The 16,981-nt window shown below is 38.8% G+C and overlaps 1 protein-coding gene across 20 annotated transcripts in view; it reads right to left on the bottom strand.

Annotated features, from left to right (window-relative positions):
- sytl4 (synaptotagmin-like 4) overlaps positions 1-16,981 on the bottom strand; it is a 52,195-nt gene that overhangs the window by 34,001 nt on the left and 1,213 nt on the right. For 9 of the 20 annotated variants that reach the window (XM_057850119.1, XM_057850127.1, XM_057850130.1 and 6 more), the window contains exons 2-11: positions 12,389-12,556; positions 11,867-12,082; positions 10,455-10,564; positions 10,221-10,326; positions 3,236-3,466; positions 3,066-3,159; positions 2,899-2,989; positions 828-895; positions 449-539; positions 285-373 (exon numbers count right to left, since the gene is read on the bottom strand). In XM_057850119.1, the coding sequence (XP_057706102.1) occupies positions 285-373; positions 449-539; positions 828-895; positions 2,899-2,989; positions 3,066-3,159; positions 3,236-3,466; positions 10,221-10,326; positions 10,455-10,564; positions 11,867-12,082; positions 12,389-12,507 (1,215 nt within the window). In that variant the 5' untranslated portion in view covers positions 12,508-12,556. The remainder of the gene's footprint in view (positions 1-284; positions 374-448; positions 540-827; positions 896-2,898; positions 2,990-3,065; positions 3,160-3,235; positions 3,467-10,220; positions 10,327-10,454; positions 10,565-11,866; positions 12,083-12,388; positions 12,557-16,981) is intronic. The other 11 variants (XM_057850121.1, XM_057850128.1, XM_057850134.1 and 8 more) reach the window with 5 other exon arrangements.

Raw genomic sequence — 16,981 nt, 5'->3', positions numbered from 1 at the left:
GCCATATTCAACACATTAGTGGAAATAAGAAAAGAGTTTCCTTCTCGACATTTAGCCCAACACCAGCAAACAAGTCAACACTGGTTATAGACCACAAAAAAAATCACATGACCAAGTATGAGAAACTACCTGTTTTGCCAATGGAGAAAAAGAGCAAGTTGAGATACTTTGAGCAGAGTAGGTACCCAAATAGTGGAAACGATGTCACCAAACGTGACTCAAGATGTTCAAAATTGTGAATTCGAAGCTTTTGACAATCGCTAATGAAACACTTTTCTACTTACTTGCGAGTTGAAAACTTGGCTCTTGAAGTCCATCAGGCTTTCATACGTGTTAGACTGATCACAAACATCCAGCTCATATTTGACATCTTCTGCCATGAACACGAGTTACAACTAAATTCTTTTAGCGTTGCGGGAAAACAACAACGGGACAATATAGGGCTTACCGGGAGGATTCTCAATGTGTTCGACTCTCTTCTCGAATTGTTTATCAACATCAAACTGTGGGTTAGGAATGACCTGCTTTATTTCAGGGACCTATAAGGACAGATAGCTAATCATGTGTAGAGAGGAGTTGATGGAGTCATGTATGACTAGTGAAAAATGCTTGTCTTCTTTAAGGGAGTCTGCTTTTTGGTCTTGTCATGGTAACAAAAGTAAGACAATTGGCCAATGTGTGGTGGTTTATGCGTATGTATCATTTCAGCTGGACAAGACATTAGTCCCTCTTATTACAGTTCCCAGGTGTTATAATAACATGTTATAAATTGTGAAAATAAAATAACTGCCACCTTTTATATTAAGGAAATGCAGACTTTTACTTACTTTTGTGTCACCCGAGAACTCAGAAGAGTCAGGTTGATCGCAACCATCTGGCCCAGAGTTGACAACGTCTATAAAATGAACAAGAGTCAGAAATAGAGGTGTGAACATATATCGATATGATGATATATCGCAACGTTTTGCATTCCGGTAAATTATCAATATGTCACATGGTGCCCTGGGGTAAAAGACGCTTTGCCACCCCTCCCCCACAAAAAAACTCCCAGATCCTATAGACCCTACCCACGTGACGTCACAACTCCTTCCTCCTGACTGGTGCCGCCCAATTGTCCGTCAACACATCATGTTTACCTGTTACGGCTACGTACATTCCTCCTATTTACGACGTGTTTTTCTGCTCGTTAACATTAATAATCAAAATGGTGAAGGCGTGTGTGGCGGTTGGTTGCAATAACAGAGAAGATAGATGGAGAGACTTGAAGTTCTACCAGATTCCGAGAGACCCGGAGAGGAGAGAGCGAGATGGGCTGCTGCAATTCGACGAGAAAGCTGGGCTCCAAACGATTACCACAGATTATGCAGTAGTCATTTTATATCTGGTAAGATGCATTTAATATATATTTAGAGGGTTTTGGGCTGACAACCACAATTAAGATCATTGCTAGGCTAATCGCCGACAACATACACGTATGTATGTAGTGAGAGTGCTATCGCTAAACCATATAAACATTAAAAGCCCTAGCTCTATTGACAAACAACATGAAATACATTAGACTTGACAGTGGATGTTAGCAAGAACAAAATATTTTGAATTGAAAATTTCGTAACTCACCTTTCCAAGCACAAGATAGATTCCTGCCGAATTTTCGTGGACGAGGACCTGTTTCACCCAACCAGCAACGAAGTATTTATAAGCCTCCAAGCTCTTAAAGTTTTTCAAACTTTCGTGAGAATAGGCTGATTTTGTGTGGACAAGATAGTTGTAAATATCAGGGTAGCTAGCAGATGTCAGGCAAAGACGGCGCAGACAGCGGGTCGAAAAACATCGATTTAGGCATCAAATATGGATCTGGCGAATGGATAAACTGAAGCTTTTCCACATGACGCCTTTTATGCAACGCATCCAGTGAGTTTACGGCATCCGAAAGCACCGGGTCTTCCATGAAATGCATTATAAATTGCTCGATCGATTGAGACCATTGATAATACAGACACAAAATGACGGACAAGGGGGCGGAACAATACAGCGATCACGTGATTTTGTGACGTCGGTGGGTAGGGTCTATATTCGGGCCAATACAGAATACGAGTCATACACATGCATCTCTTGTTCTCACTCTCCATTAATATTCAACAAATTAATATTAAGAGCAGAAGTGGTATATTAACCCAGAAAAGGTGAGCGTACATTCCAGAATCATAACTTGGACTGAGACAGATATATGTAGAAAATGAGCAATTATATATACTGTAAGTATGTATGTATGTATATTATATATATACATATATATATATATATATATATACAGTGGGGAGAACAAGTATTTTTATACCTCTACAACTTATGATACAAATTACAGACCTCTACATACTTTGCAAGTGGGAAAACCAGCAAAATTGGCAGTGTATTAAATACTTGTTCTCCCCACTGTAGTTTAACTGAAAGCTTCATTAAAAATGTGTATTACGACCGGCCCAAACGTCAGGCCGGCCCACCGGGAACTGTCCCGGTTCTCCCGATTAGCCACTCCGGGCCTTGTACTGTGCGATTGCCTGCTGTTGTGATATTGATGCTAACGGCGCGCACGCACGCACGAGGTGCTGTGCATCGTAAAAATTCTACGCGTCATCTTCGTTATGGATATTAAAAAAAAAAAACTTCGTCACGGATATAATTTAGGTTGCACTGAGATGTTCTTGAAAATTAAAACCACGGTGAAAAAATTCCAGACTTACGACAGCTAATTTAATACTTTTAATAACTTTAATAATGGAAAACTAAATTCAATGCCTTTTTAATACTTTTAATAACCCACGGGTACCATGGAAACGGTTCTCACCTCTAGTCACCAATATTCTTTTTACGTAGTAGATAAAACAATCAAAGACTTACCTGGGGAATTCTGAACACGTTTGACACTCTTCTTAAAAAGTTTGTCAACATCAAACTCTTGGCTTGGAGCAGCTTGCTTTATTTCTGAGACCTATAAAGACAGGAAAAATCTTGGTCAAAAAGGAGTGCATAAAGAGAAGGAAGTATTAGCATGAAAACACTCTTACGGTGTTTGAATCTGTGCTCGAACTGTGGATACCTACAGCGTCTGGTAAGAGAGTCCCACTGGACTGATTGTAGTTAGGTGGGAGAATCGCTCTTCTGGATAACAATAATACATATCAGTTTGAAATGCATAGCAGTTACCAGCTAGTGTGAACATAGTTTTGGAATTTACTTGGACAGGTCAGGCGTCACGCGTCCAGACTCTGTGCCCGTTTTGCTGCTCGTGAGGCTGAAAATTTCTGCAGACTCAGTATCACTCTGCGATGGCTTAAACAGGCCGTCAATCCCTTTTCTTTCGTAAGATGACGTTGATGCAATAGATCCAGAGTATTCACTGAGAGGACCGTCTTTTGTTTCAAAGGATGCAAGTGAATTAAGTGAGCCGGAGTTCTCGCTGGAAGGACTGAAAGAGAACAATTTGATTCATTGTTTTGAAACAGTTAACGGTTAACAGTTAACTTATAAAGTAAGGGTGTGACAATAGGGGCGGGAACTTCTGGGTTCCTCATAAAAAAAAAATCTCACGATACATGGGTTAGGAAAACATTCTAGGATATTCGAAATGACAACTAATACACTTTTAAACTTATGATCCTTCTGCTAAGAGTTACCGTACTTTTAGCACTATAAGGCGCACCTGACTTAAGCCGCCACCCACCAAATTTGTCATGAAAAAGGCATTTGTTTATAGATAAGCCGTACTGGACAATAAGCCACAGCTGTCCTCACTGTATTATTGGATATTTACATCAAATGATATTAACCGGTAACACTTTATTTGACAGCGGCATCATATGACTGTCATAAGAATAAATGAACCACCATGAAGCTTTAAACCAAATGGCTGCAAATCATTATTGCTTCAAGAAGCATCATTTGGCCATCACTGCTCCCTTGGGGGAATAAGTCAACCTCTGCTGCCACCTGCTGTCAACATTTGTGTCATCCAACATGCCTCCTAGCATGCATTGCAGCGCTAGAGATGTAAATAATAATCAAAATTCATGTTCTGTGCTACTTATTTCTTCAGTTACTGTTCCAGTTGTTTCATTAATTGCTAGTTCTGGTATTTGGTAACACTGACAGTGGTGTCATAAGACTGTCATTAGACAGTCATCATTATGACATGACAATTAATGAATGCTTGTAAGAGGGGTATGAAAAAGTATCTGAACCTTTTGGAATCTCTCACATTTCTGCATGAAATCACAATCAAATGTGATCTTATCTGTCAAAATCACACTGATGAAAAAACTGCTTAACTAAAACCACCCAAACATTTATAAGTTTCGTATTCTAATGAGAATAGTATGCAAACAAAGAGAAGGGGGGAAGATGAGTAAGTAAACCATCACATTTAATATTCTGCCCCCCCTCTTTGGCAGCAATAACTTCAACCAGACGCTTCCTGTCGCTGCAGATCAGTCTGGCACATGGATCAGGACTAATCTTGGCCCATTTTTCCCGTACAAAATTGCTGTAGTTCAGTCAGATTCTTGGGATCGCTGTCTTTAGATCATGCCACAGCATCTCAATGGGGTTCAAGTCTGGACTTCGACTTGGCCACTCCAGCACGTGTACTTTGTTCTTCTGAATCCATTCTGAAGTCGATTTACTTCTGTGTTTTGGATCATTATCTTGTTGCAGCATCCATCCTCCTTTTAGGTTCAACTGTCTGACAGTCGGCCTCAGGTTTTCCTGCAAAACATCCTGATAAACTTTTGAATTCATTCTTCCATTAATGATCGCAAGTTGTCCAGGTTCTGAGGAAGCGAAACGGCACCAAATCATGATGCTGCGTCCACCATGCTTCATGGTGGGGAGAGGTGTTGATGTGGGTGAGCTGTTCCCTTTTTCCTTCACATGACGTTGTGTTCTTCCAAACAATTCAACTTTGGTTTCATCAGTCCACAAAATATTTTGCCAAAACCTCTGTGGATTGTCCAAGTGCCTTTTTGCGAACATTAAACGAGCAAAATTTTTATTTATTTATTTATTTTTTTTTTTTTAAAAGACAGCAGTGGCTTCCTCCGTGGAGTCCTCCCATGAACACCATTCTTGGCCATAGTTTTACCTACAGTTGATGTGTGCACAGAGATATGGGACTGTGCCAGTGATTTCTGTAAGTGTTTAGCAGACACTCAAGGTTTTTTTTTTTTTTTTTTTTTTACCTTTGTGAGTATTCTTTAACTCTTGGCGTCATCTTTGGTGGAGGGCCACCCCTTGGGAGAGAAGCGAAAGGGCCTAACTCTCTCCATTTGTAGAGAACTTCTCTGACTGGTGGTGACTGATGAACATCCAGACTTTTAGAGATGATTTTGTATCCTTTCCCAGCTTTATGGAAATCAACAATCCTTGATCGCAGGTCTTCAGACAGCTCTTTTGACCAAGCCATGATGCACATCAGACAATGCTTCTCATCAAGACATTTCTTACCAGGTGTGTGTTTTATAGTGAGCAAGGCAGCTTTAAACCACTCATCAGTAATTGGCCACACCCTGACTTAAAATGTTCGGTAAAAATTGGTTTCAATGGCATACCGCAAGCAACACGTCACTTCCGTTCATTAATATTCATGACATTAGCTACTGTTGCTAAGTAGGGACAAGACACCGGTTGTCGCTAATAGGAAATGAATGGAAATCGTTTACGAAGATGTTTACAGAACTAAAACTACCAATTCTTTCCGAAAATGATGTGCATGGTGCCAAATTCACTGGCAAAGATGTGGAAGAACATAAAAATGTTCAGTTAAAGAGATGGCTTAAGTGTCGAAGGCTGAAAAAGACGAAAAAAACGAGCCGACGTAAGCATAGCTTTAGCTTTTTTATCGAAGCGACTGACAATGACATTCTCCTGTTTCAACAAGCTATCCTTTACCATCAGCCCTGTCTTTCTTATATATCATCTGGTTGTCCTACATCTCTTACCGTTCTTGGGGGTAATTTAGTTAGCTTTGTGTGGCGATCGCAAATGCTACTCAGTGACAGCCAACGAACACTTTTAATTTTTTCATTGATAACACATCTTAATTCTATAAATATTCTATAATTTACACTTCCCCCTTACTAAAGTTGTTTATATACATATATATAAAACAAACGGTAACAGTGGCAGTCAGATACCATTGTAATTCTTTTCAGGTCATTCATTGTCAGACAGAAGCAGTACAGCACAACGTTACGCTAAAAGATCAAGTTAAAAATATAAAAATGGCTTACCTCTTTGTCCTCTGAAAGACCATGCCAACCCAACATAATGTTTACTGCATCTGAAATGTGAATGGATTCGCCGAGCTGGTGTTAAAGTCCGCGCAAGTTGATTCGGTCTTCACATTTTTTTCCTCCCGAGTTTTTGGTTTCCGGAAACGTATGAAGAAAGCATCCTTCATGTGTCGTAATGTCTAGAGACGTTTCTACAAGTTCCAAAAAAGCAATGCGTGATCGGCATGTTCATTTTTTAAAGATTACCCACGAAAAGTAGCACAAATTACGTTGTGTCTATGCGAGGGTGGGTCTATAATGTCCCACTTCGGCTTTACTTCCGCTTAACGATGCAACGTCACGGTCTAAAAATAGCCTGCGTGCGGTACGCCATTGCTGTTTAAGTCTCCTTAGGCAGAGGGTTAATTTACTTACCCCTGTCATTGTTTGCATGCTATCCTCATTAAAATATAAAAACCTATTAATGTTTGGGTGATTTTAGTTAAATCACTTTTTTCATCTGTGTGATTTTGACAAAGATCAGATCACATTTGATGGTGATTTTATGCAGAAATGTTCAGATACTTTTTCATACTGCTGTATGTCATTTAGTGTTATCCGGCAAATTATCTCACTTTTAATGGATGTAAAAGATCCGAGCTGGACATAAATTGAGTAAGTGACATAATTTGCCGGATGACACTTAATGACAAGAGCATTCAGTAATGCCCTTGATAATGTCAATTATGACGGTCTTATGACAGTGTTATGACGCTGCTGTTAAAAAAGTGTTACCTATTAACCCAAATAAATCATCAAATAAGCCTCACTGGACTATAAGCTGCAGGATCGAAAATGAAGGGAAAAAGCAGTGGCTTATTAGAGGTGTGCAAAATTTCCGATTCTTAGATTATTCGCGATTCGGCCGTGGAAGATTCGAGAACGATTCACAAACATCCAAATTCCGATTATTGAAATATGCCAAGTAAATCAGAAGTACGACACACTCAGCGCGCCGCGCGGTCTTCGGTACGCAATTAGGGACGGAGCGAGAGTAGCTAAACATCATGCTTCTCATTACCCGGGCCCTCGGGTAACGCCAATGCTCAACTCACGGCTCTAGCTCAACTCATGCCACGAGATAAAAAAAAAAACAACAACATACCTGACTGCTGCCGAAAAGCTGCTACAAGCCACATTATGTTACGGTAGATATCATTTATATAGGACTAGATGCATTACAGCTTTGGTATCGTTACCAGCACATCTACAAAAAACTAGATGCAGGCGTTAGTAACGGCCGCCATCTTAAAGCAGTACACTTCCCTGCAAGGCTGTTGTTGCGAACCTTCCAAGCGAACCTAATTAACTTTTGATCTAAAATACTCCTAAATCGGTAAAATATTGACTTGAATCTATCTTTAAAATAGTTTTGAAACTTTTACATGTTGAAAGTAGACAAAAGAGAAATTATGGAATAACAGGAGCAATTTTAACAACTTTAACGGTTGATTCACAACATTAAATTAATTGAAAGTAGTTTAAAGCTGCTGATATAGAATGGGGACTGGAGTTTTTTATTTACTGTTATTTTTGTATATTTGTTTACTGCTATATATTAACTTGATACTGAAATAGTAGTTTGGTTTAGCCTGAGAGGATTTTTGAACAATTTTGGAACTAATGTACAAAACAAATAAAAAAATAAAAAAAAGGAGTGGGGTGCATCAATAATCGTTTTATAATCGAATCGGAGCCTCCGAATCGTAATCGTAATCAAATCGTTAGGTGCCCAAAGATTCCCAGCTCTATGGCTTATTGTCCGAAATTTACGGTACAATGATCTTACCACTAATAGACGTCCATTTGTTTGAAGTGGGAGAGATGGCAGAAAAAATAACCTCCCAGTTCAAATGGATTGGACGTCTATGTCCGTCAGTGGCAGCAAATGCCAGGCAAGCAGTTCATTTTGGGGCACTTATGGGTCACTTCTTGCTGATTTTGGGGTTTTTACAGGTCACTTACTATTGATTTTGGGTTACTGAATAGGAAGTGACTCAAGAATGTCCCCAAATTAATAGGAAGTGACTCAAAATATACAGGAAGCAACCTGTAAATTCCCTAAAATGAAATGGAATTGACCTGTAAATGCTGACAAAAGACTGGCTGTGAATGCCCTGGTTTCAGTGCCATTGACAGCGCTAGACGTCCAATCCGGTCAAAGGTAATGTGTAGTGCTGTTAATGGCAACCAGTGAGCTAACGTAGAAAGCATTCTAATGGAAGATTTTAGTAGCAACATGTAGGTTCCTTTTATTCATTTATTTTCTTAACCCTTTAACACCGAACATGTCGGGAGCGACGCATTTACGCATATTGTCTTTGAAGCTTCGTCACGCTGTAATTACGTCACCCACGTGCCGCTGGTTGGTCTCATTTGAAAGTGCGGAAGTTGATGTCCACATCAGTTTTTATTTGAAGACAATCGATCAAGTAAAACGGAAGATAATGTCATTTGAGTTTTATAGTTTTATTGCACTCATAAATGTGCATTAAAACGCTGCATGGACCATATATCTATCTCCATATTTCCATCATTTCCTGTCCTTTTTACAAACCGAAAGCAGCACAAAATACTACATATCCAAAGAGCCGTTGTGATGTCAAGAAGACGAGCTGAATGTGAACATTTTTAATAAATTTCCGAGCGAGGCGCCAACTAAGGAAAGGGAGGCATGCGAAGCAAGCAACGGCTGGTTGTATTGAGCGACCGACTTTGAAACGTGCAGAATGCATCTAAAACTAAATTTAGCAAGCTAATGCATTATTTCATTAACTCAAGGAACAAGATGAGCCATATTTTTTGTTGTTTTCTTCGGATGAGTCGGCGTCTCGGCGAGTAGAAGTGACAGCAGCGCGCAAACGGCGAAAGAGTGGGCTGTGTGACGTTGTGTGTGACACAGCTCCCTCCGTGACCTGTTCAAGAAGCTTTATGGAGTTCGCAAAAAAAATAAAAAAATCTATTGGGTCGCTTGCCTGAAAAATTGGAATTCAACTGAACTACTTGTCAATATTTTTGAAAATACTTTTTTTTCAATGTTGTATTTTTCTTCACTAAAATCTTTTCAATTTTTATATAGATGTGTGTTCGAAAAGCTTGATTGCATGTACGTATATATTTTTGATAAGGTGATGGGTACAATACCTTCACAAAGAGATATCCTCCAAACCCTTTTTGTGTTAGATGATATATATATATTTTTTCCCCTCACCATTTTGCACTGTATATAACCTGTTCTGACCATAGTATGTGTAAAGGCCAAAAACGCCAATGACTATACCTGCTATTTGTGTTGAATTGTCAAACATAAAACTATTCAATCTTATTTTTTTATACTGAATGTTTATCCTAACAAGTTGAATAAATACTATCAAGCTTGAAAACGGTTGGTCGAGCATGTTTGGTTGTCAATGGGACATTAACATTACAAATTTTCAAAAAAAAGATTTTGGGATTTTCTTTTTTTTCCTTTTTGGGTCCAAAATGTGGATTATAATTGGTCAGTGAAGAAAACAACAGGTTGGACATGGAAATTCAAGGTGTCCTGAAAAAAGTGACCCAACTTGGCCATTGTGAGCATTTTTTTCTTTGAAATATAAAGGCAACATCAAATGCATGCAAATTCGGCCAAAATTGGCTTAGGTGTTAAAGGGTGAACAGTGATACCTTTTTAAAACGATATAGACTGTAAGTATAAAATGTGTTGGTTTGATCGATTATGTTAAATAACCAAAATAAAGCAACTTTTACTTTACATTCATTTTTTTTTTCGTCATACTGTATATTTAAAAGTTTTGATTATTTCAAATCAAGTTCACTGCTAAAGATAATGGTGCATTTTACTTTTGACTTTGATGCAAAATCCCTTATGTCTCTAACTTAATAGTTGCGCACCGATTGCCGATGGCTCCGACTTTCTGCCGGGGGACAGGAACGGGTGGCCCTCGGCTCGACTCGGATTGTTTAAGAAGAACGTCTCCCATTGTCACATAGTTTTTCACTGAAAGAAAAAAAAAAATCAGTCGATCACACCATTTCCTCTTACTGTTGGACTGTCACTGTTGGCATGCCGTGCTGTTTACATTCCTTGTCAAGTAATCAGCGCCCGCTTCCGCTTCCTGTACTCACACGGAGGCCTTTTTCTAAGAGAACTTCTCACGAGCTCGTGGCCGGGAGTGGTGGAGAATCGGTTGACCCTCAGGTTGTAGAACCAGTCACCTGTACTCTTCCTTAAATCCCTAGAAGGCATTAGGATAGTACCTTATTAATGGAAAATTAGTCTAACACAGGGATGTCCAAACGAAGGCCCAATGCCCAGTTTTTATTGGCAAATTATGAAAATATCATTGAATATGGCCAGCACAAGAAGCTTAAAATTAACCTACGTTCTGTTGAAATTCTCAGCTTTAACACAAGATTGAGCTAGTCACTTAAACAGAGCCTCTCCATAAGCTCAGGGGTCAAAATCTGACAGGTTGAAATGGAGGAAACTAAGAATTTCATTATTTTGTTAGGTGAATAAATTTATTGGTATACATAATTTAAAAAATTCATTGTGATAAACTGAGCTTTCTTAGTTGTGATTTTCTCGACATTTATGCTCAGGGGTGCACATAATTTTTTTGCCCAGGTTCTCAGAGGAGGACCTGGAGATGTGACTTGGTCCTCATTGAGCTTGAGAGCCGACCCGCCTAATGCGATAAAATTATGACAAGCTTTACTAAGAGCCATCTACCTTTAATTAATTATATAAACAATTAACGCTTGATTAACATCAAGTGGCACAACAAAATTGCCATAACTTTGAAGTGAAATGTAAAGAAATAAACATAAAAGCACTAATTCAAAATAAAGGGCATTCATATGCCATAAGCCCATGGAAGTCATACAAAATATTAAATTTGGATCTCACAGCACCACTACTTAATTTGCTTATCTTATGTAACATTTTTGTATTTGAAGTATTTTTTTGTTCAATTTTCACACTACTTTCTGTAGGCGACACAACTTTTGTCTTGCCAAAATTTCTTCATTAAATGATAAATCTTTTTTCAGTGAAACAAATATATTTTTGTACATTCAACATCATTTGGGAGGGTCAGCTTTCATATGAGCCATTTCTGAAACCAATTAAATTATTAAAAGTCAGGTTACTAGCAATTGTTTCTAAAAAATGGATAAGCGACAAGACTTTTGTCAAGGACTGTATAGTATATTTTGGCAACATCCTTATACCTCTAGATAATTTTCTTGCTTGTAGCTGTGCCCTTGACAATAATATAAAAAATTAATTATATATATATAGTGGGGGGCTGACCCAGTTAAAATGGATTGGACATCCATCACCGTTAATGGTAGGCAGTTAATACTAAAAAATAAACATTTTGTTTAACAAAGGAGAGTGGAAAGATTTCAAGTTGGCCCTTCCGTGGAACAAAAAAAAGTTTGGACATCTCTAGTCTAACAGATCTCCTGCCAGGTTTTAAGTATGGCAAACCACTTAAATATTTCAAATGAAGGTAATTAAACCGCTCCCTTACGACTCTTTGAAGCACACAGTGCACAGCCAGGATCCATCGGCGAGGCTGGTTCTGCATTTGCCACACACAAGGTGACGGCAGTGGCTACATTGGTTGGAGGAGAATGCCAGCAAACTGAGAGAACCGTGGCACCGAGCGCAACTCCGCTGACTGTATCTTTGGCTGCCACGTTTTGCCCCTTTCCTCTTAATTTCCAGCAACTCAGTCTTCAGTTTCCTGCCACACAATGGCCATAAACGGCAATAAATCAGTCCCAAAAAAAGACTAACAGGCAGCTATGCATACTAGTACATTATGTTAAAATTGGCAAATCCTAGAATGCTTTCCTGACCCATGTATCAAAAATTGTTGTATCGCTACAGCGTGAGATTATCGTGAGCCTTGTATCGCAAATCATATGGTATCGTAAGGTACCCAGAGGTTCCCACCCCTACTTATTTTAGTGAAAAATAGCCCGCTCCAATACAACGTACAGTATAATGCAGTAAGGATGTTAATAAACAGTGTGGAAAAGAGGCCTACCGAATGCGCTGCTCTTCAGCCTGCCTGAGTTCCTCATCCCGTCGCAGGACCTCTAGGATCAAATCCCGTTCAGTGTCCGAGAGGAACTCCAAGTCGATGTTGTCAATTGGCTGAGGCATGATGGTTGTTGGTGACTCGACCAAATCCAAGAGCGTTACATCCAGTCAGCTGGTTGGGGGGAGAGGGACAATTACCGTAATTACTATAAGCCACACCCACCAAATATAACAAGAAAACAGTAGGTATACATATTAGGGCTGTCAAAATTATCGCGTTAACCGGCTGTAATTAAAAATATTTGACACAGTTAACGCACATGCCCCGCTCAAACAGATTAAAATGACAGTAATGTAATGCCCGCTTGTTATTTGTTTTTTGGTGTTTGGCGCCCTCTGCTGGCGCATGGGTCCAATTGATTTTATGCGTTAGTACCATGAGTCAGCAGGGTGTAATTATTGACATCAACAATGGCGAGCTTCTAGTTTATTTTTTGATTGAAAATTTTACAAATTTTAATAAAACAAAAACATGAAGAAGGGTTTTAATATAAAATTTCTATAACTTGTAGTTCTTAAAAGATAAATGTTAGTACAAGTCTTTCTATCCATGGATCACTTTAAGAGAATGTTAATAATGTTAATGCCATCTTGTTGATTTATTGTTATAATAAACAAATAGTACAGTACTTATGTATCGTATGTTGAATGTACGTATATATCCGTCTTGTTTTCTTGTCTAGCTTTCCATTCCAACAATAATTTACAGAGAAATATGGCATATTTTATAGATGGTTTGAATTGCGATTAATTACGATTATTTAATTTTTAAGCTGTAATTAACTCGAATAAAAATATTTTAATCGTTTGACAGCCCTAATACATACTGTATCAGTGTTGTTTGCATCAACGAGGACGATAACGAAAATATTTTGTCAACAAACACATTTTTCATGATGATGACGAGACGAAAACAAGCTAAAAACGTGTTTTGGGAGACTAAAACAAAATGAGACGAATGCCAGTTTTCGTCTGACGAGACAAAAATGCGTAATAATTTCTATCACATGTTCACAATGTGTTACTTTTATGTGTAGTTAGCCTGCACCGTAGCGGTGTCTGGTTGTGTCACTCATGTGACATGTTTTGGCTCATCATCCACACAAATCTTCTCTAGATCTGTCAGGTTTCGGGGCTGTCGTTGAGAAACACGAAGTTTCAGCTCCATCCAAAGGTTCTCTGGTGGATTGAGGTCTGGAGACTGGCTAGGCCACTCCAGAACCTTGATATGCTTTTTACTAGAGATGTCCCGATCGATCGGGTCCGATCACGTCATTTTCAAAGTATCGGAATCGGCAAAAATATATCGGACATGCCTTTTTTTAACATGTATTTTTTAATTAAATCGTTTTCTAATTGTATTTAACATTACAGGCATAATATGTTACACTCATCCAGAGTCTTCAGTTTTGGCTTAAGGTAGGGTTATCAAATTTATCCCGTTAACGGCGGTAATTAATTTTTAAAATAATTTATCACGTTGAAATATTTGACGCAATTAACGCACGCGCTGTACGACCCACTCAGGCATTGTCGCGCTCAATCTGTAATGGCGCCGTTTTAGCTATATATCGAGCTAAAAGGCAGCGTAAAATGAGCGAATTTTGACAGCCTTTGGAGCCTATTTTTAATTGGCTAAAGCCTTACAATCCCACTCCCTACGATTACAAATATCGTGGGAAGCAATGGGGGGAAGAAAGGTAGTAATTGATCTTTTTCTCAACACCCTATGTTATTTCCCAACACAGAGAAGATATATCAATTGGTACCACGACGCACAGTCATGGTTGCACTTCCCATCATGCATTTGGGCAGAAGTTATATGGCTACAGTATCATTAACTGAAAGCTCAACAAATACACTAGATGACAATATTTAGTCACAATATACAAAGTCACATTTATCCTTTAAGAATTACAAGTCTTTCTACCCGTGGATCCCTCTCACAGAAAGAATGTTAATAATGTAAATGCCATCTTGAGGATTTATTGTCATAATAAACAAATACAGTACTTATGTACTGTATGTTGAATGTATATGTTCGTCCGAGTTTTATTCATTTTTTTCTTAATGCATTGCCAAAATGTATATGATCGGGAAACATTATCAGGAATGATTGGAATTGGAAACAAAAACAAAAAAAGAGAAAAATCCAACCTTCAATACAAGTGCATTTATTCAGTGGGGGAAAAAATCCCACATAAAGAAATAATTATTTGACATCAAATAATGTGTGTCACAATTATTAGCACCCCTGGTGTTAATACTTTGTACAACCCCCTTTTGCCAACAAAACAGCGCCTAATCTTCTCCTATAATGTTTCACAAGATGGGAAAAGACAGAAAGAGGGATCTTCAGCCATTCCTCTTTGCAGAATCTCTCTAAATCATCCAGAGACCTGGGTCCTCTCCTCTGTACTCTCCTCTTCAGCTCACCCCACAGGTTTTCAATGGGGTTGAGGTCTGGGGACTGAGATGGCCATGGGAGGAGCTTGATTTTGTGTCTGGTGAACCATTTCTGTGTAGATTTGGCCATATGTTTAGGGTCATTGTCTTGCTGAAAGACCCAGTGACGACCCATCTTCAGCTTTCGGACAGAGGGCAACAGATTTTGATTTAAAATGTCCTGGTATTTCAAAGCATTCATGATGCCATGCACCCTAACAAGGTTCCCAGGGCCTTTGGAAGCGAAACAGCCCCACAGCATCACTGACCCACCCCCATAATTCACAGTGGGTATGAGGTGCTGTCTACAAGCCAACAAGCTGTTTGGGAGGCATGCACAGAGAAAACCTTTCCTCACTCACAATCATAAACGAAAACGTCTGGAGTTCGCCAAGCGGTATTGGGGCTTCAACTGGGACCGTGTGCTTTGGTCAGATGAGACCAAGAATGAGCTTTTTGGCAACAAACACTCAAAGTGGGTCTGGTGTGCCACGAAAGATGCATATGTGAAAAGCACCTCATACCCACTGTGATGCATGTGGGTCAGTGATGCTGTGGGGCTGTTTCGCTTCCAAAGGCCCTGGGAACCTTGTTAGGGTGCATGGCATCATGAATGCTTTGAAATACCAGGACATTTTAAATCAAAATCTGTTGCCCGCTGCCCGAAAGCTGAAGATGGGTCGTCACTGGGTCTTTCAGCAAGACAATGACCCTAAACATATGGACAAATCTACACAGAAATGTTTCACCAGACACAAAATCAAGCTTGTGAAACATTGTGGGAGAAGATTAGGTGCCGTTTTGTCGGCAAAAGGGGGTTGTACAAAGTATTAACACCAGGGGTGCTAATAATTGTGACACACATTATTTGATGTCAAATAATTATTTCTTTATGTGGGATTTTTTCCCCACTGAATAAATGCACTTGTTTTGAAGGTTGAAGGTTTCCATTAAGATCCCATATCATTTGAATAAAAATATATATATATTAGAAGTAGGGCTGCAGCTATCGATTATTTTAGTAATCGAGTAATCGACTGAAAATTCTAGCGATTAATCGAGTAATCGGATAAAACATTTTTAGGTGAAGAGCAATTATAAATATACATGAGAAAACAAGACATTTCATTTAATATTGAACCATTTTCAGTCAATCAATGTCTTTATTTTCGATGTACCATGTTGAAAACAGCCAATAATTGCATCTCAGATGTAAATAGAATTATAAAAAAAAATACTAATTCACTGCTTTCACTCAAACTTTTAGATTTTATAAAATATATATTTTATTTCTTACATAAAAATGCCATTACACTTGATAACACACATCACTTAAAAGTTAGGATGTTAGGATTTTTCCCCAAGTGTTTCAATTGAATTTGTATTTGTGTCAAGCTATTTTTAAGTTCTAGTTAAGTTTTAAGTTGGTCTAAATTGTAAGTCCTGATAGGATTTTGAGTTTTTGCAGTGTTCAGAATAAATGTATGATACAGGCTGTATTGGAGCACATTAGGGACCAGTGCTACTTGGTGTTTTATCCAGCAATGACTACTGAGATAAAATTGATAGTTAGCATCATTAAGTTTTTATTTTACACCATCATCACTCCACAGCGCTATGTTATGTTAAAGCCTGTATATAAGACACGTTAGCCATGCATCGACAGTGGTCATAATTAATAGAAACCTAGCCCTCCGCAGGGCTAACGTTACGTGAGCGAGTGACAGTAACGTTAATCTTATTAATTAGCGCTTAGTGCTCTTTATTAGCGCACCACTGCTTTAAGATGGCGGCTGTTTACTCACGCTGCTGACTGTCATTTTGCATCCAGTTCAACAAAATACATGTGATATCTATGAGACGCATCAGATGCTACTTGCTACCGTCGTAGCATCATGCGGGCTAGTTTTTAGCAACGTCGGCGTCGTTTGTTGTCGGCTGCAGTGTTTTTTTTTGCTTTTTCCTCTACGCACGTGACATCAGCGCGTTGTCCCGCATTAAAAGTAGTCCGAGCAAAACGTGGTGCTTAGAGCTGTCAAAATTAAACGATTACTCGAGGTGAATAAAATTACTCGGATCAGTTTTTAAACTC

The sequence above is a fragment of the Corythoichthys intestinalis genome, chromosome 11 (genome assembly GCF_030265065.1).
Source record: "Corythoichthys intestinalis isolate RoL2023-P3 chromosome 11, ASM3026506v1, whole genome shotgun sequence".
NCBI classification, from domain to species: Eukaryota; Metazoa; Chordata; class Actinopteri; order Syngnathiformes; family Syngnathidae; genus Corythoichthys; species Corythoichthys intestinalis.
Note: the sequence above shows the minus strand (reverse complement) of the source record. Positions and strands in the feature narration are given on the sequence as shown.